Source organism: Pseudophryne corroboree, chromosome 2, assembly GCF_028390025.1.
Source record: "Pseudophryne corroboree isolate aPseCor3 chromosome 2, aPseCor3.hap2, whole genome shotgun sequence".
NCBI classification, from domain to species: domain Eukaryota; kingdom Metazoa; phylum Chordata; class Amphibia; order Anura; family Myobatrachidae; genus Pseudophryne; species Pseudophryne corroboree.
The window spans coordinates 556221401-556244241 of NC_086445.1; the positions used below are offsets into that span (position 1 = coordinate 556221401).

Sequence of the window (22841 nt, forward strand, 5' to 3'; positions counted from 1 at the left end):
GAATGCAGGGCGTGTTTGTTACGTCAAATCCGGAACTGAACAGTCTGAAGTCATCGCAAGCTAGGAGTAGGTCTGGAGCTACTCTGAAACTGCACAATTTTTTTTTGTAGCCGCGCTGCGATCCTTTCGTTCGCACTTCTGCTAAGCTAAGATACACTCCCAGAGGGAGGCGGCTCAGCGTTTGCACGACTGCTGAAAACTGATAGCGAGCGATCAACTCGGAATTACCCCGTATATGTACTTGATAATCATCATTCATGGTGATGAACTCTGCTGCCCTGATATATTGTAAAGGAGAAGGTTTTCAAATCCAGTGGTAGAAAAGTCAGCTTTTAAAATAAACCTTTAGCATCCGTATTGCTTGTCAAAGTTAATATATCAGTATTTCAGTTGGCTGGTTTTACTTGATTTTAGTACAGATGCTGATGTTTCAGGGCAAACACTGGTACTGCCAGGATTTATTGCCACTGTGTTTGAGAGTTCATAAAAGATCTTATCCACAAACCACATTTCAATTCTTAAATGCACAGACAAGTGAGATTTAGCTTGTACCTGAGGCCTTGTGAAATCTAACAAGCTCGTTATTAATGATAGCTGTTCATTTAAATTAGGACCTTGAGTGAGGATGTCTGTTCCACCTTTGACATGGGAGGTTAAGAAGCAGAGAAAGTGGAACAATGCTGGAAAGAGATGCAAAATTGTATATATTACATTAAAATACATGTATGGTTTTATTTTCTGCTTGTCCATAAGTTTAACCACTTGCCTTGCTTAGTCACATGTGATGTGACTAGAGCCAGGAGTACGTTACCTGGCTAGGTCACTTCACATGTGATGCAATGCCTCCACCATCCACAGTCCCCGCTATCTGCAGCCCCCACTATCTGCAGCCCCTACTGTGTGCCCTGGACCCAGCAGTGACGCCACGGTCTCTGATCATCAAAATCACTGCTAGAATCATGCCCCAGAATGCTGCGTGGCTGGCATTAGGGAGCACATGCAATGGGTAATCACAGTGCAGGGAGGGGAAATTCATTTCTCTCCCAGCACAATTTTGCTGATCTCTGCATGTACAGAGACACGTGTCTTGATAAAGGGGAGCAGTCCCCGAAACGTCGACTGGAACCAGTTTGGATGTCGTCTGTTATTTCATTCTGGGTGCCACCCATATCGTTTGTTTATATATATATATATATATATATATATATATATATATTCTGAATACCTTTTTCTAAACTGACTTCCCTTTATAGTTGGGTAAGTATTATTTAGACTGTTAGGCTTCAGTATTGTTATTTTGTTTTAGATCAGGTAATTTTCCATACATTAGCTCCATAAAAAAACTGGGCCTATTAGAAGGGGTGTGGTATGGAAGGTAGATAGTAACTCAGTCGACAGTGTCTAGGTTGACCACTCTTTGTTTACAGTAACTAGGTCGACAGGGATGCTAGGTTGACAGGGTCTCTAGGTCGACATGGTCTAGGTCGACAGGTCAGAAGGTCGATGAGTTTTTTATGATTTTTTTGTGTCATTTTCCTCATAGAGTGACCGGGAACCCCAATTAGTGCACCGTGTCCCCTCGAATGGGTCGCTTCACTCGCCATGCTCCGGGCAAGGTGCAGGTGCCTCGCTCCGCTACTGCAGTGCTCGGCACAGGTTACCGTTCCCAATTGTACTATAGTCCACGTGGATCGTTAAGTATGAAAAGGTTAAAAAAAGAAAAAAATCATGAAAAACGCATGTCGACCTTTTGACCTGTCAACCTAGAACATGTTTACCTAGAGACCACGTCGACATAGAAACCCTGTCGACCTAGTTACTGTCGACCAATAGTGGTCGACCTAGATAGTGTCGACCTAGTTACTGTCGACCTAGAGACCGGATCCCATTAGAAGCGTGTAACTTTGTAGTGATGTATGCATATTTTGCTATACTACTTCTTCCTTTTTTATGAAACAATAAAGCAAGTTGGAAAGCCTGATTTTTTTTCTGCATTGCAAATATTTATTCTTTCAAAACTAATACCAAACTGCATTCATCTTCTTAAAATTGTTCTTGCTGTGAACAGATAATATTTAAATGAAATCTGAAGTGGCATGACATTGTTCAGTCAATTCTACCAAAATTATATCAAAAGAAGGTTCTATCTAGCCTGACTAATAAGTAAAGTTATGATGCCCTAGGATGTATAATTGTTTTAATCATCACATACTGTAGCACAAAAGTAATAATCAGCAAGGAACTACTGATTATTAAAATAATGTTTATGGTATTTAAAGTAACTATTAAACCAAGGAATAAGTGGAACAAGCATGACCGAACAAAGATGATATTTAGAAAACTTTTGTTTAATATTCCTGAGTAACGAAAACAAAGTGTAAACAGGCACAGATGCCAGAGAGATAAACAAGAGTATAATTAAAAATAAAGCCAACAGACAGGACAGGGTCAAGAGCTATTTAGGTAGACAGAGAATGATAAAAGTCAGTATATTAAAAGGTGTACCGCAGGGAAGTGTGGTGAGGTAAATGGCTCTGGAGGCACTGGCTAGTACCAGAGCTAGATATACACATAATATATGAGCCCATGGGTACATGTGGGCATTATACACTAGTGCAGCCATATACTGTGTACTGCTAGAAATTTGGTGAGATTTGATCAGATATGTGCAGATAGATAGGTGCCTCACCTGCCATAGACTTTTCACTCCAAAGTTTTGACTATAAAAAGGATTATAATAATACAAAGAAGATATTTCTAATAAATTCTTTGTATTTTTTTAATATACTTTATGTAGTTACAAATCTGGTATATATGTCAGTATGACATACACACACAAACACACACATACACACACACATATAATATATAATGTGTTATACACACAATTCTTTGTTAGGCAATCCCCTGTTATGCACTCTGTAAATGTATATATGTATTTGTGCGCGCACACGCACACTTACAGAAGTACCTTTATCCTGCCTTACAAGAACCATGCTAAGTAGTCTCTTTAAATATCAAACAGCCAAAGTATCCAAAAATATATTCTAAGTTGCATGTATTATACAATCCCCCCCCCCACACACACACACACATGCCATACACACGGTGCAGCTTGATGCAGGCACCACCTTACCTGTGGCTATCATGCCTGTGAAGAGCTAAGCGCTGCCGCTGCAGCTCTCTCTAGAGTCAGCAAGCTGCCAGCCCAGGCGTCTCTATTGATATGAGGAAGCAGCTGCAGTGTCAATGACACATCTCCTCTGTATCCCAAAAAACAAACAATTGGTGAGCATGCGCTAGTGTAAAATGGTAGGTGGAACTAGTTTTTCCTCCACCATGGCCCAGCACAGTATTTCCAACAGAGAATCCTGATTCGCTACCCACATCAATAGATTATGCAGGCAGTGCTAGTGTCACTGATGAGCTGTGTCTGCCTCTCCCTTCCTCAGGTCCTTGCAGCTCAATGGTCCTCCTCCACCTGCACTTCGTCCCTGTATCTGTTGGCCAGCATTCATCCCCTCCTCAGGTCCCATCAGCTTTCTTTTCCAGCATGGTGTACTTGATGTCATGCTGTCACCACCACTAAAGTGAAGAAGAGCCATAAGGAGGAGCAGGCTCTGTGCATGCTGAAGACAATGTCAGTGGGGGCTGGAGGGACACAGAGAGGCAGGAGAGCTGCTGGAGGGATACCAGGCAGGGAGCTGCTGGAAAAACAGAGGCATATATGTGTGTCAGGGGCCACGGTATGGGCATTATGTGTGTGCAGGGCACTACTACTGTGGACATTATGCATATAAGTGCCACTACTGTGGGCACCATGTGTAAGGGGCACTACTACTGTAGGCATTATGTGTATAAGTGCTGCTACTACTGTGGGCATTATATATAAGAGCCACTACTACTGTTCACACTACTTTGTGGCATAACATCAATAAGGGGCACTACTATGTATAATATTAATCATGGGCACTTTGTGCAGTGTTATGTGCATAATTTGATTTGGGAGTACTATTGTGTGGCCACACACCTTCCTTTTGACCACACCCCTTTTTTGCAATGCACACTGTCCCTTTGTAAAGTATGGGAGGTGTAACACAAATTTAAAGTCTGCAGGGGGTGTCTAAAACCCTAGAACCAGCCCTGGCTCTGCCTAACTTCTAACCTAAGTTCTGCACACTGATCGGCACTTTCTTGCCTTCCCTCTTAGCAGAATTTCATTTTGCAGTTCTATAATGCCAGTTTGTGTGCATAAATCCTAATGCATGGAAAGCATCAGTGGGCAATCTGCATTATGATGACCACAAGCATGCTGAGGGGTAAGCAAATAACTGGTCCCAATCTTCCCAATGGTGCCCAGTGGTGCTTAATTATGGCAGATGCTCCATCTAAAATGGATTGTGGATGAGGGAAAGTTATTTTATACAGCAATAGCTGCTTATTGGTCCATGTGGTCATGATCTTCTACACAGCTTGCACACAACAAAAGTATAATGTATTGATATGCACTGATAATTAGTAGAAACAGATTGAAATTTGACTATCAATAACAGCCTCGCATATGAGCAGAGTACTGATAATAGCTATTACATTAATGGTTTGTTTTAAGGCTCCTTTGGCATAGAAGGAGTCGAATGCCTTTGAAAGCTCTATTAATTGCTCTGTAAAATATTTTTTTATTTACTTAACCCTCTTCACTTATATTAAGTCCATGATGATTCACATGGATTATGAGGCTTTTGGAAATATATGAAGGTTAAGGTACAACAATAATTTTTAATAAACATCAAACATCAAAGCTAGTTTTCTGCAGGACTGAACAAATATACCAATCTTCTATGTTATATATGGACTTTCTGAAGTTAAAAACAGCGTTTTACAGGTGATATTTTACTTCAATTTTAATTCAATAATGCCTTTCTACCTGTTCAGTTCAATAGTCACGATATGTATATTTACTTGTAACAATGGCTAATTTTGTGATTTGGTCCTTTTAGCTCTGTCTTTGATCACTGACATCCGGGCAGATAAAGTGGATCAAAAAAGCATCACGCTATCATGGCAGGAGCCGGTTTTCCCATTTATCAACAACACAGAGTATGAGATCAAGTACTATGAAAAGGTATTTTGAAGATTGCTCATTTTGTAACTTATTACTATCCAATATGTTAAAAGCAGTTAGTCTGGTAAACATTTTAACCACTGATTAACAGGTTTTAATATGTTATTTCATAAAATATTTCATAAAAATAATACTATCATTGCAGAAATATTCACAAATATGGCTTATTTCAATGGTGCATTCATGGAACCATTTATATTTATTTATTTTTCTGGATAAGACAAAGATATAAACATGTTAACATATATTGTCATGAAATTAATAACCAGATTACCAGCTAAATAGATCTTTAAACTGTTGTGAAATGTTTGATTCTTATGAAAACTATGAAAAATACCCAAATTCATAGCTTAATCTATATGTTCTGAAGTCTTAGGGGCAGAGCTGGCTCTATCATTGGACAGCTTTAGACAGCTGCCTAGAGTACTGGGATCTGGGGGGGGGGTGCCACTGAGTCTGCCTATCACAAAATTAAGGATGTTTCTGAAAGAAACATCCTAGTTTTGTACTTAATGCAAGTGGTGGCTGTGGACCTTATAAGTCACAATTTTAACTTAAAAGTTGGGAAGTGGGTATTGGTGGTGGTTGGGGGCAGTAGGCTCAATTTTGGCCGAGGGTGCAGAGAAACCTTGCACCGGTTTTAACTATAGTGTGGGTTTTTAGAAGTGGAGATGTTGCCCATTGCAAACAATCAGATTCTACATATCATTTATCTCAGATGCATTTAGCATCCTGGCAGTTGGGATGCCGGCAGACACATGACTGGCGCTGGAATCCCGACACCTTTCAGAATCCTGGCGTCAGAACCAGTGCCGTAACTAGACATTGTAGCGCTGTGTGCAAGAAACAGCATTGCCCCCCCCCCCCCCCCCCATATAAAAAATAGGGCCAGTGCGTGCCTTCCTTGAATGCTCTTGTCAGATCCTTTCTGGTCAGGAGGTGGGTGGGGGAATCAGCAGACTCGTGGATAGGGTTTGCTTCTGGTGTCAAAGTTTATGGTCCAGTCCTCTCGTCCAGGACCCACCCTGACGTTTAAGGACTCACACTTCTGCAATCCGGATTCAGGATGGTGCAATTTAATTTGGCGAATTTGATTTTAAAATCTGGGGCAGTGGGAGACTCCACCATGAACTAAGAGTCTGCCCCAGAAGGTGGGAGGTAGGCAACTATGGCCCAGCTGTTCATACATATATATATACACTGTACACAAATACATATACACTATACACTGTATATACACTATACACTGTACATGCATATACACTGTACATATATATACACTGCACAAACATACATACATACTGTACACGCATACATATAAACTGTACACACATATACACTGTACATACATAGACAATGTACTTATACATAAACACTGTACACACATACATATATACTGTATATACACTATGCACACATACAGACTGTACACACATACTTACATACATATACACTGTATACAGATACACTGTACTTACATACATACACACACACTGTACACACATACATACGTATACACTGTACTTGCATACATACACCGTACACACATACATATACACTGCTCTTACACACACACAAATACATATACACTGTACTTACATACATACTGTACATACATATGCACACTGTACTTATACATATGCACACTGTACTTACATACATATTACACTGTACACACACATACATATACACTGTACTTACATACATATTACACTGTACACACACATACATACATATACACTGTACTTACATACATACATACTGTACATACGTACATATGCACACTGTACTTACATACATATTACACTGTACACACACATACATACATATACACTGTACTTACATACATACTGTACATATATACATATGCACACTGTACTTACATACATATTACACTGTACTTACATACATACTGTACATACATACATACATACATACATACATACATATTACACTGTACACACACATACATACATACATACATACATACATACATATACACTGTACTTACACACACACATACACTGTACACACATATATACACACTGTACACACATACATAAATACACACTGACTGTACACACATACATATACACTGTACATACATAGACAATGTACAGTACTTACATACACATATATACAGTACTCTGTACATACATAAATAGCACCATAGAACTGCAGCACCATAGACACATTGCCACTCTCTCCTCCCTGCCTCTTCCCCCGAAGCCCCGAGCAGCCGTGCACCTCAGCCGACAATGAGCCCTGCTGGACATAAATTACCTTACCCTGGGGACCAATCAGAGGATACCCCGGGACCTGGAGCCAGCTAAGGGACAAACATAACTATCCCTTGTAACAAACACTCGCACAGCCCCGTCCCCGGCCTCCTGATGCTGCCTTGCAGGCAAGTTACTGAAGCCGGGAGCAGTGAGCTGAGCACCGCTGGTAACACTCATCTAAGCGGGTGCCGGCAAAGAGACATGGCAGCGGCTGCGCCATCAGCACATTTACGCTGTGTGCAACGCACCGTTTGCCCATAGGTAGTTACGGCTCTGGTCAGAACACTGACTGCTGACATCTCGAAGGTAAGTCTTAGGGGCACTGTTAGGGTTAGGGCCTGGAGGAGGGGTTAGGTTTGGCTACAAGAGAGGGAGGCAACCATAGCCGCCACCTTCAGATACTTAGCCGCACCCATGGTGTCATAGCCCTATCCGCCGCCCCAGGCGGGTTAGGGTAGGGGTAAAATAATTACCCCATCCCCTGTCGGCATTTTCAATGTCTAGATGCTGGTGTCAGTCATGTGACCACCTGCATCCCAACATCTGGATCTCATACCAAACCCCATTTATCTAGCACCTTTTAGAATATAATAACTACAATCTGATTGATTGCTATGGGCAACATCTCCACTTCTAAAAACCTGCACTTTTGTAAATATGCCCCTTAGGGAGTGACATAGAAATTTAAAACAGTATAATAAAACAGCATATTAAGGGGCATATCTAATTAGCTGCATTGTTTAGCGCGTGCTGCCTAATTCAGCTACTGGAACCCCATGTGCTAATCCTCAGAGACAGTATTTTTCCTTGCAGCTTCAGAAGCATTCTGCATTTAACACACAGGAAAACCCATTGGATTCCGCATGTTATGTGGAATCAGTGGGTTTCTGTGCAGTTAGAGATGTTTTACCGTGCAGGAAAAAGGTAATTTCCCCTGTGCAGCACAATTAATTAGTTGTGGGGTAATCCCCATGGTTAACTTTATAAGACCCTAAGGTGATAATTTACTAAGGTCCTGATTTGATTCGACTTTGCATTTTCATACGTAAATGCAACGCGGAAATTTACTAAACACAAATCTCGCCAGTGCTGGAGCTATTAGTTTTGAGATACACTGCTGTCCGCACAAATACGATTCAATAGACCATACTGTAGGTCAAACACGGTTGTTTGTTCACATACACCTAATACAACATGGGAATTTACTAAGAATTTGTATTCTCAAACACAGCCGACAATAGCCAAACAGTGCCGGAAAAACATGGAATTCGTACAGAAATTGAACTTTGGAATAGACCTGCTACAAAGCTGCCCCCAAAATGCAGCATTGCCGCCCCTAGTCGGTACTGTACATACATCTAGGTGGTACTTAATTTTTGTGAGCCATTGGTGTTACAGATTATCCGATGCTGTTTCCTAGGATGTAGCTCAGATCACTAATGCATGCAACAGGTGTGACCCCTCCGGCTGCATTACCATATTAGTGCTATCACTGCTGCTCCATCCACATCTGATCAGGCCCTGTGTGAAAATGTACTGCAAGCCAAATTACATGCATACAAGAGGCACATGTACAAAGTCATTGAGAGTGATACAACGGAGACAGATAAACTACCAACCAATCAGCTCCTAAATGTCATTTTTATACACAGCCTGTAACAGGGCAGGAGCTGATTGGCTGGTACTGTCTCTGCATCCACTTTATGGGTGGGAGGTACCAAAGCAAAAATGGCGTAAAAACAGTTTACTTTTTAATTTTTTTTTATTTTACATCATTTCAAATGTACTTAGTCCTGACCGCCAGGGCTCTGACGGGGTGGGTAACGCCAGCTATTTTGATGTACCGCAACAGGTTGGTACATCCCACCCTGTGTCTCTCCAAGACTTAGGTGGTCATTCCGAGTTGTTCGCTCGGTAAATTTCTTCGCATCGCAGCGATTTTCCGCTTAGTGCGCATGCGCAATGTTCGCACTGTGACTGCGCCAAGTAAATTTGCTATGAAGTTAGGAATTTTACTCACGGCTTTTTCATCGTTCAGGCGATCGTAAGTGATTGACAGGAAGTGGGTGTTTCTGGGCGGAAACTGGCCGTTTTATGGGAGTGTGTGAAAAAACGCTACCGTTTCTGGGAAAAACGCGGGAGTGGCTGGAGAAATGGAGGAGTGTCTGAGCTAACGCTGGGTGTGTTTGTGACGTCAAACCAGGAACGACAAGCACTGAACTGATCGCAGATGCCGAGTAAGTTTGAAGCTACTCAGAAACTGCTAAGAGGTGTGTAATCGCAATTTTGAGAATCTTTCGTTCGCAATTTTAAGATGCTAAGATTCACTCCCAGTAGGCGGCGGCTTAGCGTGTGTAAAGCTGCTAAAAATAGCTTGCGAGCGAACAACTCGGAATGACCCCCTTAGTGTATCTTCCCCATATTTTACAATGTATGTGGAATGTTCTGTCCAAATACATGTGTGTAGTTACAGAAAAGATAAACCTTGTGTACTATTAAAATTAGTCAAAATTAACTTGTTTAACTTTAAATGGTGCTCAGTCACAATCAATTGCAAAGAATCGGAAAAAAAGAATTAGTGAGCTACTTTGTGTGGATTATATGTAATATGCAATGAAATTCCAGGAAAGTAAAACAACATTTTAGAAATGCCTAATAGTGAAATTTAGAATCCTATCAACACAACATGATTACATTAAGACAGAAACACAGGCCTCTCAAAATGAATACGTCCTTTAGTTATGCAGAACAATAAACTAATTAGCTGTGACAAACTGTAGCTAAATCAATACTGAACCTTTCCTATTATGTATAATTGTATTTCCAAGGCATAACTGCATATCCAATTTGAGTTGAACAAATCAAATATCCTAACTAAAGGTCTAATCATGGTGGATCATTTAGAAAATGAGATGGCCTTAATTTGCAAAAAGAAAATTGCAATGCCAACATTTCAGAGGATCACACAGGTGACAAATATTGTTAGTGACACACAGGATGGGAAATCAGTAGAAAAAGCACAACTCCACTTAGAAATGAAAGAGGTGTGTTAGGTAATTCACATGAGTGGTTTGTTTTATGCAGGTAACATATGTACTACAGTATCTTAGCAGATTCTGTTATACATTTATGTGTGGTTCCTTTCATGCAGAGATGACTTTTGCAAAGCTTATGAAGCCTTCACATAAAGGCTATACAAACAGACTTGTGGACCTGCCATGTATCATATACAGTATCAAATGGTCAAATGGAGATAAACTTTTCTTATTTTACTCTCTCCAAGGGAGGCTCCTCTATGATCGAGACTAAGGGGCCTATATTAATAATCACAACATTGCTACAATTATTAACAGTCTATATCACAATGGACATTTTAGTGTTAAACAAAATTTCCCCTCTATGTACTATCTGTACTGTAAGTCGCAGGGACAGTGGAAGCAATAACCTCTGTTCCTGCGAGTTACATCCTGGTGATATCGAAGGAGTCTTAATCAGAAAGACTACTCCTGGGAATCTGACCGTGCACAGTTTCTGGAGTTGGACAGCAGCTGCAGGAGAGTGATCGTAAGAGATGGCAAAGAAAAAGTAGAAAGAGAAAAACAGGAAAAGATGATGAGATGGATAAAGGGGAATGAAATAGATGGTGGGAGAAAGGTTGAAAAGCGAGAGAGAGACAGGAGGAAGAGAGGAAGAGAGATGACAGTGGGGGAGGGAGTGATGAAGAAAAAACACAGATACAGTAGCAACCCAGCAAATGCCAGGTCCATAATAATGGTCTTTTGGTCTTATACTGTATATAATCCTAAAACATATCTACATCTGACATGCTCAGTAGATGCTGTAGCGCTCTGGATTTGACATTATTCTTTCTTCTCTTGATACATCAGTAGAGAGGTGCATTTTAAGAGAGAAGAGCGCCCATGTGCAGCCTCCATTGCGGGCCACCTCCTCTCTGGCAGTAAGTAGACTCTGGCATTTTGCCTACTGCTCATAAGCAGGTCTCCAGGAACATGGCGCCTGCACCTTGTTCCTAGGGTCATCTCCAGTGTGCATGCACAAATCACTCGGAAATGGTAGCATCGTGATATGTGTCTGAGGGGACTCCGGAGGGATAAGTATAATATATGGGTGCAGGGTATGTGGTGTGGGCCACCTGGATCCAGGGGCCTATGTGCACCGCACACCTTGCATCCATTATAGAAACGCCTATGTCAGTACATCAGTACAAAACAAAGACATTGAAAACTGTGATATTAATAATCCTCTTGCTACAGAATATTTGATTTGAAAGAAAAATATATAAATAAGTAGGGACAAACTGGGGCTATGAAACAGCCCTGGCACATCACTCTGCATGTTGCATGACAAGGGGGGCATAGTCACAGGTAAGGAGGTGAGGCTATGGCTGAAGGGGGCATGGCCATGGGGGAATACCACAAGTCACGGAGGCCTGGCCTTACGGCACACCACCAACTATCAGTATGGTGGGTGGCGCTCTGCTTGGCCATCCCCACTCTCTGTGTGGCTAGACCGGCCCATCAGACCATTGCCCCTTCTGGCATTTGCGAGAAATGACAGATGGCCAGTTCGGCCCAGTAAACAAGTTATTTGTTTAAAGTTGGCTTTTTAATCAATACAGCGCCTAGCATGTAACTTCATAACACAATCATTTTGAGAATTCACAAATACAAATATAATGGCAACAGTTTATCTATGATTCTTTCATCTCTTTTGCCCCAACAAAAGTACTACAAATTTCATCCGGTTGTATAGATGCTAGATGGAATGCACCATGTGCATGATCTATCATTTGCATTTCTAATTTTGTATTATATGTCCCGTCTCCACAATGCACGTGCATTGGAGGCATGGGCGTGCACGAAGAGCTCCCACCGTGCAAGGAAGATGGGACAGCCTTAATAGAACACAGATAAGAGGAGGTGGAGCCAAGTGGGAGAGGGGCATGCAGAGATAGAGCTGTAACTTGAAATAAAGATATTCTAGATAAATTATTGATTCATTTAAAGTAGCTTCGGAGAAGCTTAGCTTGCCATGCATACAGGGGCAGATTTAGTGGTGAGGGCGCCCCTAGGCACAACAGCATTGGCTACCCCCCGCCTGCCTAATTTTATTGTTTTTATTGATTGTAACTAAGTCCTCATTTTAGGATAGCCAATTTAATACGATAATACAAAAAAGCCTCTATGACTTTTTTTATTATGTATACATATTTACTAAGTAGGACAGCTTACAGGGGCAGTGCATGCATGTCCTACCCATCTATACTCCATTCAAGATGGCATATGCCACAGTACAGTGGAAATATTTAGCAATTACTGAGTGTTTTTGGGCTGACAGTACCAACACAAGCATCCAAGTGCCGCCCCCAAACAAGTGCCCCTCACGTGCCTAATGGGAAATTCACCACTACACGCATAGGTGTCCTAACTGGATGATATCTATCTGTTTGATGCATGGACCAAGCAAATTAATCTCTTCCAAGTAAAAGAGATTATACTTCAGATGTATTTACCAATAATAGTAATGCTGTTGCTTTTTAATACAATATTATTGGAAAGTAGGATAATATTGAGATCACAAATGCTGTCATATAGAGTACATTGGGGGGTATTCAGAGGTGGATGTAAGTAAAAAAAAGTCACAAACGGCCATGTATCAGCTGTGGCTACATTGCGCATGCACGGGCTTTCACTACAGTGATTCATAGTGATTGACAGGCAATGAGTGGTTGGGGCGGCATTGAGACATTGGGCGGAGTGGTGCAGGAAACACAGGTGTGTCATGGCCATTTTCTGGGCGGCCAGGTGACATCGCCGGCATTTCCTGTGATGGAAAACATGACAGCGGTGCTCCTATATACACAGCCTGCATGGGACGTCCTCTTATTTGCTGTTTTCTGTGATATGAACACAGTTGAATAGCGATCACATTACTGGGCGGCGCTAAACAGGCTGGATTCCTTGCCCCGTGCTGGGTGGCCCCAGCATGCGATTTTATCCGTGGCTTTTTTTGCTGATAATGTAGCATGTGTGGCTAGCTTCAGATCTCTGACAATAATCCTGTTGTAGACCATAACAGCATTACTATCAGAACATCAAAGGAAAAACTTAAGGTGCATACACACGGTGCGATGGAACCTTACGATTTTGACTATATAGTCAAAATTGTAAGGAAAGTTAGTGCAAATTGCATCATGTGTACACAGCTTGCGATACCAATGCGCGCTCCCGTGGGGTCAGTATCACAAGAAAAGATAGACTGTGCAGGCTAGTCAATCTTGACTGTGGGCCCGATTCAGACCTGATCGCTGCTGATTATCGATAGACTGCCCATGTGTATGCACCGCAATGCACATACGCAATGGCAAACAACAGGCATCACCGGACAGCGACAGGCTGGTGCGAAAATTTCAATCGCACAGCCATTCACATGCTGATTGACAGGAAGAGGCCATTTGTGGGTGGTAACTGACTGCTTTCTGGGAATGTCAGGAAAAACGCAGGCATTCCCAAGCGTTTTCTGGGAGGGTGTGTAACGTCAGCTCCGCACCCGATCAGCCTGATCTCATTGCACTGTAGGAGTAAGTCCTGGGCTGCGCACAGACTGCACACAGTGGAAAAATCATTAGATGGTGAGTGTGGTGTGAACGGATTTGCAGCTGTCCGCTGACTGAGGGATTTTTTGCAGCTCGGCATAGACATGCGATTGCACACTTGCGTGGCAAATATAAACTCCCCTTGGGCGGCGACTATCTGAATGCAGCACAACAAATTTAGCAGCCCAGCTATCAGGTCTGTATCACCCCCTATATTAGTAACATAGTAACATAGTTTCTGAGGTTGAAAAAAGACAATTCTTCCATCGAGTTCAACCTTTCAATGATCTCCTACACTGTAATATTTTAAAACTAATTTTAACTGTGGTTAATGGCTAGCCCAGAGGTTTCCAAACTGTGTGCCGTGGCTCCCTGGGGTGCCTCGGGACACTTGCAGGGGTGCCCTGGGTTGGTGGTCCATGACCAATTCAAATTATTCATAGTCAATATAATAGGCAAAACCAGTGCTGGCGGCTGCCAGTCATAAAATATGTGGCCAAACAGAAGCAAATCTTGTCCCTCACCACACAACTGACCCTAAGGATGACATATAAACGTGATCTACTTAATGTAATATTTCTTTCTAAATTTCTCAATAAGAAATTTTTGGCCTAGGGGTGCCGTGAAAAACATTCTGATATTCTAGGGCGCCGTGATTCCAAAAAATTTGGAAACCACTGGGCTAGCCGTTATGTCTATTCATCTATTATTATTATTTTTTTACTATAATGCATGATTTACCCACCAAAACCCTGTGTCCTTATCCGTTATGAATTTATCTAACCCATTCTTAAAAGTAATGATTGAGTCCGCCATTACTACTCTCTCAGGCAGGGAATTCCAAATACATATTGTCCTTACTGTGAAGAAACCTTTCCGTCTCTGGGTGTGAAATCTCCTCTCCTCTTACCTAAGCGGGTGTCTGCGTGTCCTTTGTGTTGATCTTACCAAAAACAAATCCCCTGCTAGCTCTGTGTATTGACCCATTATATATTTGTAAATGTTAATCATGTCCCTCCCCTCTTAACCTACATTTTTCCAGTGTAAACATGCCCAGCCTAGCAAGCCTTTCCTTGTATTCTAGCGTCTCCATCCCCTTAATTAATTTGGTTGCCCATCTCTGAACCTTTTCTAGATCCAAGATATCCTTTTTATAGTATGGTGCCCATAATTGTGCACAGTATTCAAGATGTGGCCTCACAAGTGATTTTTAAATAATGGGAGTATAACACTCTCATCCCTTGCATCAAGTCCCTGCTTTATGCCTGCTAATACCTTGTTTGCCTTATTTGCTGCATTCCTGCTTTGGGTACTACTGCTAAGTTTGTTATCTATGTTAACTCCTAAATCTTTTTCTAAAACCGAATACCCTAGTTTTTTCCCATTTAGTGTGTAGATAGTATATTTGTTCTTGCTACCAAAGTGCATTACCTTACATTTGTCTATATTGAACCTCATTCTCCATTTTGATGCCCATGCTTCCACTTTAAATAAGTTGTTCTGAAGAGATTCATATTGTTTACAAAGAGACTCATATTGTTTACAATCTAGTACATACCGTTCTGAAGAGACTCATATTGTTTACAATCCATAGGCAAACTCAGGGATGGTTTATGGTTGCCTAGAAACCCCCTCCTCTTGGCAAGTGGCTCAAATTATGAAAACAATAGCAATGGTATATAACGCGATTACTAGAGCTGCCGCCACATCATGTAGTTTAAGGGACAGAGCAGAGCTGCTGCACATGCCCAGTGGTAGCAGCTTCCTCTACCAAGTTTGCTGTGTGTGTGTGTGGATCTGAGTCCAAAATCAGTGCACTGGACCTGAGAGTAGCTGCCAAGAAGAAGAGACAAGAGCCTTACCATGAGGTGGGAGAATGTGTACTCAGAAGGTGCAGTACTGGTTCTGTTATGTTTGTGTATTTAGTTATTATGGTATGTTTGACCTTTTCCTGATCACTTATTTATATTATTTCAATGTTTGATACAGGCTATACTACAGACAATCTATAATGTTCAATAGTAATACTGTATTCCATACATTATGATGTGTATAAAAAGACAATGTTTACATTAATGTCCAGGGTCATTACTAAGTTCTTCTGCCGCTCCCCTAGACTCCCACACTTGCTCCAATGCTCCGCAGAGTGGAAAATTGTGGACTCCCTTTGGAAACCCCCCTCTAGAAATCCTGTGTTTGCCACTGCAATCTAGTACATATTATAGTCAAAATTGGCACTTGGATACTCACTATAAGATTATTTCTCCAATCTTTCTGGTTGGAGCAAAAATCTGGTAATGTATGGGAGCAAATAACAATCATCCATTTGCTCCCAAAAGAAAGAAAATTTACAAAAATGGTCATTTGGATAAATTGGTTAAATCAAATGGAGTTAAACAATTTGGGCGGTATTCAAATGATATATCACGCCCAATCTCCTTTCTAAAGTGATCCCCGTTATCGTACATATTGCACCCATAGTAATCAGGTTTAGCTGCGTAAAGGGTTGAGCGTAAAGGGTACCCCAGGGGTAGCAAGCTGAAATTGTTTTACCACTCCAGTTAGCAGAAACAGAACAGGTGTGGAAGGGGGTGAAAATAATTGAATAATGCTCTTTTTCTGAATGTTCATTTTTGTTTGTTTTCCAGTGTTTGGGAGCCAACGGTCTATTGTCATTTGCTCCCATACCTTACCAGATTTTCGTGCCAACCATAAAGATTTGAAAGATAATCCAATAGTGTGTATCCAACTTAGTCAAAATCTCACATAGTCAAAATCTCAAGTAAAGATAGTCAGTTTCGGTGGTTCAGGGCTACAGGAAGTTCAGGGTAAATCGCTAAGTCAGAATCGGAGATAGTCAATATGTTACTATGTGTATTCAATTTGAGATTCAAATAGGTTAAAAGGGTGTTCGCAATTTTAGAATCCCTAATGCAGAGGTTCCCAAACTCGGTCCTCAAGGCACCCCAACAGTCCAGGTTTTAAATGTATCCATGCTTGGCCACAGGTGACTTAATTATCACCGCAGTCAATTTGATTTAACCATCTGTGCTGAGCCATGGCTATACCTAAGCCCTGGACTGTTGGGATGCCTTGAGGACCGCGTTTGGGAACCTCTGCTCTAATGTCATCTGATTCACAGTTACATATATTTAATCTCATACTGAAGCAACTTACATTGTAAATTAAGTTGTTGTCTCTAGTCAGGCAAATAATGTTACTGAACCATCTTATAAGAATGATAATATTGTCAGATTAATTAATTTCTGTGCAGTGGTGACAGAGTTCTTCTCAAACATTACAGTATTCCACAAAATTAGATGCCAGTGAGGTCATCGCCCCAGATCAGAAAACATAGCTTCACAATCAATTTGCTGAAACCATTATCCTTTAACGTAGATATAAGAAGATAAATGTTTCCTCTCATGAAATAAATGGATGTCATAAATTGGGATTTCCTGGAAAAATTAATGCTTTTTGCTAGCTGGAGGCCATTGTATACTGTACAGACTTTTCCCCTGACTTAATGTCATTCAGACTAGTTACAGATTTAAATCTTGATAGAAAAGTACAATGGTTTTTCTTAGGAATACTATGCAAAGTTGTGTTCTGTGCATTGGTAAGTGAACTTTTATGAAATTTAAAATTCTTTTTATTTTACATTATCTTAGAGGCAGTGGCATCTTATTTTATTATACATAGAATTCAATTGTTATATGATACCTGCTATATTATGACCAAAACACACCATTTATGGTATAACTATTTGAAAATGTATATGGACGTTGACTTTCCTTCATTTGTACGAACATGTGCCAATCTTATTTTTATAATGAACCTAAAGTTGTTTGTTTGAGAAATTGGTGCCTATTGTAATTTGCAAAGCGATACCATATATGGTTTAAAATATTTTGTAATAAAATGTTGGTACATTCTATATGTGTAAATATAATTATATACTGTAGATTTATAAATTGCATCTTGACCTTATATACTTTCTATGCAGATACTGGTGTATGGTTAAGTTTAAAAAAAACAACCCAAAACCTGTACACATTTCATCAGCTTAGAATATTGCCGTAAGTGCTCCTACACTTACCTCAACCACACCACACAACAGAATGGACTGACTGCCATAATTCTAGATCTATTTACTTTGCAAAATGCAAACTTACAAACAAACAACGGGCATCATGTATAGTTTGATTTTATTCATATTAAAAAACTACATCTGGAAAAAGACATTGTACAGAAAATACAGAATTGAATGTATCTTGTAAATGGGACTATGCATACTATATTTTCTGTAGCTTGATACACAGTTGTTAGGTTCCTGGTGCTCAGAACAAGGGAGATGTTGCGTAGTGAGTCCAGAGCACCAGAACGTGACGCTGAAATAAGGTGTGATGTGGAAATAGCCCCTAGCACCCTACCTCCATTGTTTCACCCGTGTGGTCAGTTCACGCCTGAGTGACTATGGTTTCTTGGGCCCACGGCAGCCGCGTTTGAAGGGCGGATTAGGTCTGCCCAACTCCGATGCCCCCAGGTCTTAGAGTGAGACAAGGCGTGAACCGAGACAGGATAAAAACAAGGGGACCTCTAACTAAAGCAAACAGAAGGCTAGGGGCTACTAACAACCCTAAAACTAAATATATGTGCGGCACGCCGCCAAAGGAAAAGAACAACAAAGGAAATGCTGTCCACACGCCGACACAATACTGTTGTGTACCGGCAGTGACAGCATAAGCAGAACCCTCTGCAAAACACCAGTAACAAAATATAACCAAAGAATACTGCGGCCTAGGCCGACGGACGCGGCAAAGCCGCTACTCACGGAACCAGTACAAATACTGGCAAACGGACAGGAACCCCCAATGTAGCCGACACAGACTCTCAGAACCGGAGGACAGGCAGAATCCCAAACGACAGACCGGTGGACACCAAGAAGCCAGATACTCGACCAGGCACAGACAAAGCCACAGGACTTCTGGACAGGAACGCTTCACGGCAGGACACGGGATCAGACACTGGAACCGACACTGGAACCAACACTGGAAGCAGCTAGACAGACACTGCTAGACAGGAGCTCAGGAACTGGCAGGGACTAGCTCAGAACTCAAGAACTCTGGAACTCTGGAAATATCACCCGCGTCTGTGAATTGCACTGAGCCAGAATATAACAGAGAGTCTTAATTAATTATGTCGTGCAGCTGCCCTGCTGCACAACTGAGAGGTGCAATCAACAGACAGGTGAGGCTGAACACATGGGAACAAGCTGCAATCACACAGACTCACCACCGGCAGCAAACAAGAGTCTTCTAAAACCAGAGCAACGGGAAATCCTGGCCTGCAAGACAACTATAAACATAGAATAGGAATGAACCACTACCTGTGGTTCATAACAGTACCCTCTCCTTAAGGGTGAGCTCCGAACACCCCATGACACCCACGGGGAACATAAACAGAAGTATAACATAAAATACATAACCAAAATGCAAAACAGGAATGAGCCACAGCCGTGGCTCATAACAGTACCCCCCCCCCTTGAGGAGGGGTCAAAGGACCCCAAAATTCAGACTTTCCAAAACAAGGGATACAAAAAAAAACCTGACACACTGGTCTAACAGAAACAAGCTGTGGCAACAGCTTGTAACGGTGCCCCCCCCCTTGACGGTGGCCACTGGACACAAGACAAGGGGAAAAAAAATCTTTTTTTTTTTTATATCAAGGCAAGAGTCAATAATTATTTATTTTTCTTCTTCTTCTTCTTCTTCTTCTTCTTATTATTATTATTATTATTATTATTATTATTTTTACAAAGTTCTTGAGGTCTGACCAAGGTAATTTCCCAAACATTGTCTGAACTGATGGTACCTCCCAGCAAGGATGGGTTCAAATCAGAGATTGGTTTCTTAACCTTGGGAGCCGAACTTTCAGGCAAAGTACTACTATTAGAAGAAGACAGAAAAGCACATCCTGCAGTCAAAACAACGGGCTAAGACTCTTGTGCCGAGTTTACAGCATACGGTGAACTCTCAGCAGATAAGACGGGTGACCTAGAGGAACCTGAACCAATTTCTTTGGAACCATATCTTTTAATAACTGCATCACTGAATGCTGGGGGATCCTGAAGAATGGGATCTTCAGCTTTCATTAGGCTGGTCGCCCACTCAAAAGGCTCTCCTCTAAAGGAATATATCAGATAGAGCACAAGGTTCTCTGAAGTGATGCCCAGAAATTGTCTAGACAACAAAATGGTGTAATAGTGTTTGTAAAGCGCCAGAAATTGGACTAAGTCCCCATCAAAGATTATAGATGTTGAGATATCAATAGAGTCAGGAGTACTTCCTTCCCATCTGACTGACTAGAGTGCTTTGCTAGGACCTGGTCACTATTGACCTTACTCGAGGCTGAGACTTTCTGAACCCCACCTGGGGCAGTGACTTTCTGAACCCCACCTGGGGCAGTGAACCCCACCTGGGGCAGTGGCCCTCGGAACCCCACCCGGGGCAGTGACTTTCTGAACCCCACCCGGGGCATTGACTTTCTGAACCCCACCCGGGGCAGTGACTTTCTGAACCCCACCGGGGCAGTGGCCTTCAGGAACCCCGCTGGGGCAGTGGCCTTCGGGAACCCCGTTGGGGCAGTGGCCTTCAGGAACCCCGCTGGGGTCAGCACCTCGGATTCTTTTACTAAGACCGGGCCGTCGGCCTCCCTTTCTGAGTCGATAATTATCAAAACTTCTCCCGGGACTATGACTTCCGGGACTTTTGCTGAAGCTTTAACCTTCAGAACCTCCACTAACACTATGCCTCTTAAGTTCTTTCCTGGGGAAGCGAACTCTAGACCCTTCTTTGGGGCTGCGTCTCTCGAGACCCCACTTGGGGATATTACTTCAAAGATCCCTTCTGGGGTTTTGCTTCTCGAGTTCCCTTCTAGAACTATGGTTTTAGATACCCTTTCTGGGGTTGCGCTTTTCAAGTCCCTACCTGGGGTAACAGCTTCTGAGACCCCTTCTGGTATTGACACCTGAGCTATAATATTCGATGTCCCTCTATAACCTTGGGCATCGGGTACCGCTCCAGGACTCTCGGCATCGGGTACCACTCCAGGACTTTGGGCATCGGGTACCGCTCCAGGGCTCTGGGCATCGGGCACCGCTCCAGGACTCTGGGCAACGGGCACCGCTCCAGGACTCTGGGCATCGGGCACCGCTCCAGGACTCTGGGCATCGGGCACCGCTCCAGGACTCTGGGCATCGGGCACCGCTCCAGGACTCTGGGCATCGGGCACCGCTCCAGGACTCTGGGCATCGGGCACCGCTCCAGGACTCTGGGCATCGGGCACCGCTCCAGGACTCTGGACATCGGGCACCACTCCAGGACCCTGGGCATAGGGCACCACTTCAGGACCCTGGGCATCGGGCACCACTCCAGGACCCTGGGCATCGGGCACCACTCCAGGACCCTGGGCATCGGGCACCACTCCAGGGGTTTGCAACTCTGCTTCAACAGGAAAATCAAGAGAGGAGAGAAACATTCTCCTTTGGTTCCTGAATCTATAATGGGGCTCCCTAGCCCAAGGACCCCAATTATAGGACAGAGTGCTTTTTAGTGTGGGTTGTGTGACAAGTACCTCTGCCACAGTAGAGACAGGAGTAGGTCTTGTATCCTGACTCAACTTGGCCAGAGGGCAGGACTTGTCGCCACACTTTGGCTTGCGCAACTCACAGGTCTGCAGATAGTGGCCTAAACCCCCACAATATAGGCATAAATCTAAGTTTCTGCGACGCAGATGCTCCTCTTCTGAGAGCCTGGGCCGCAGAAAACTTTCAAACTTTTTCTCTCTAATTAAACCTGAGGATTCACTTGTCATACTGTGAACAAGAGTCTCTTTAGAGAATGAACTCTCAACTACTTCTGGCAAAATAAGCAAAATTTTGGTCAGAAGGTTTTGCAGTTGCTTTAAGAATTGCTGCAAAACTTCCAGCCGCTCAGGTTTCAAAGCACTGAAAGCAGAGTTCAGGGCAGAGAGAGATGCTTGTAGGGCTTGCATAGTAGGCATAGGAGGATTTCAAACTAGACAAGACAAGACTAAACTAGACTAGCCAAGACAAGACAAAACTCGACTGGATTTTTAAACTAGACAAGACAAGACAGGATTTTTAAACACCGGACTGGATTCTGCACACTGAGTTCTCGACAGGACTGGATTCTAAACACCGGACTGGATTCTGCACACTGAATTCTAGACAGGACTGGATTCTAAACACCGGACTGGATTCTGCACACTGAATTCAAGACAGGACTGGATTCTAAACACCGGACTGGATTCTGCACACTGAGTTCTAGACAGGACTGAATTCTTGACAGGACTGGATTCTAGACTAGACACTGGACCAAAAAAGAAAAAACTACGATTTAGCTTTGTTTCTTTTTTGTTGTATGGCTGGTGATAATGTTAGGTTCCTGGTGCTCAGAACAAGGGAGATGTTGCGTAGTGAGTCCAGAGCACCAGAACGTGACGCTGAAATAAGGTGTGGTGTGGAAATAGCCCCTAGCACCCTACCTCCATTCTTTCACCCGTGTGGTCAGTTCATGCCTGAGTGACTATGGTTTCTTGGGCCCACGGCAGCCTCGTTTGAAGGGCGGATTAGGTCTGCCCAACTTCGATGCCCCCAGGTCTTAGAGTGAGACAAGGCGTGAACCGAGACAGGATAATAACAAGGGGACCTCTGACTAAAGCAAACAGAAGGCTAGGGGCTACTAACAACCCTAAAACTAAATATATGTGCAGCACGCCGCCAAAGAAAAAGAACAAC

The 22841-nt window shown here is 42.5% G+C and overlaps 1 protein-coding gene across 1 annotated transcript in view; it reads left to right on the forward strand.

Moving 5' to 3' along the window:
• The window catches only part of EPHA10 (EPH receptor A10), a 978906-nt gene that overhangs the window by 601587 nt on the left and 354478 nt on the right, over nucleotides 1-22841 (forward strand). The window contains exon 6 of the mRNA XM_063954339.1: nucleotides 4998-5122. Coding sequence (XP_063810409.1) covers nucleotides 4998-5122 — 125 coding nt within the window. The remainder of the gene's footprint in view (nucleotides 1-4997; nucleotides 5123-22841) is intronic.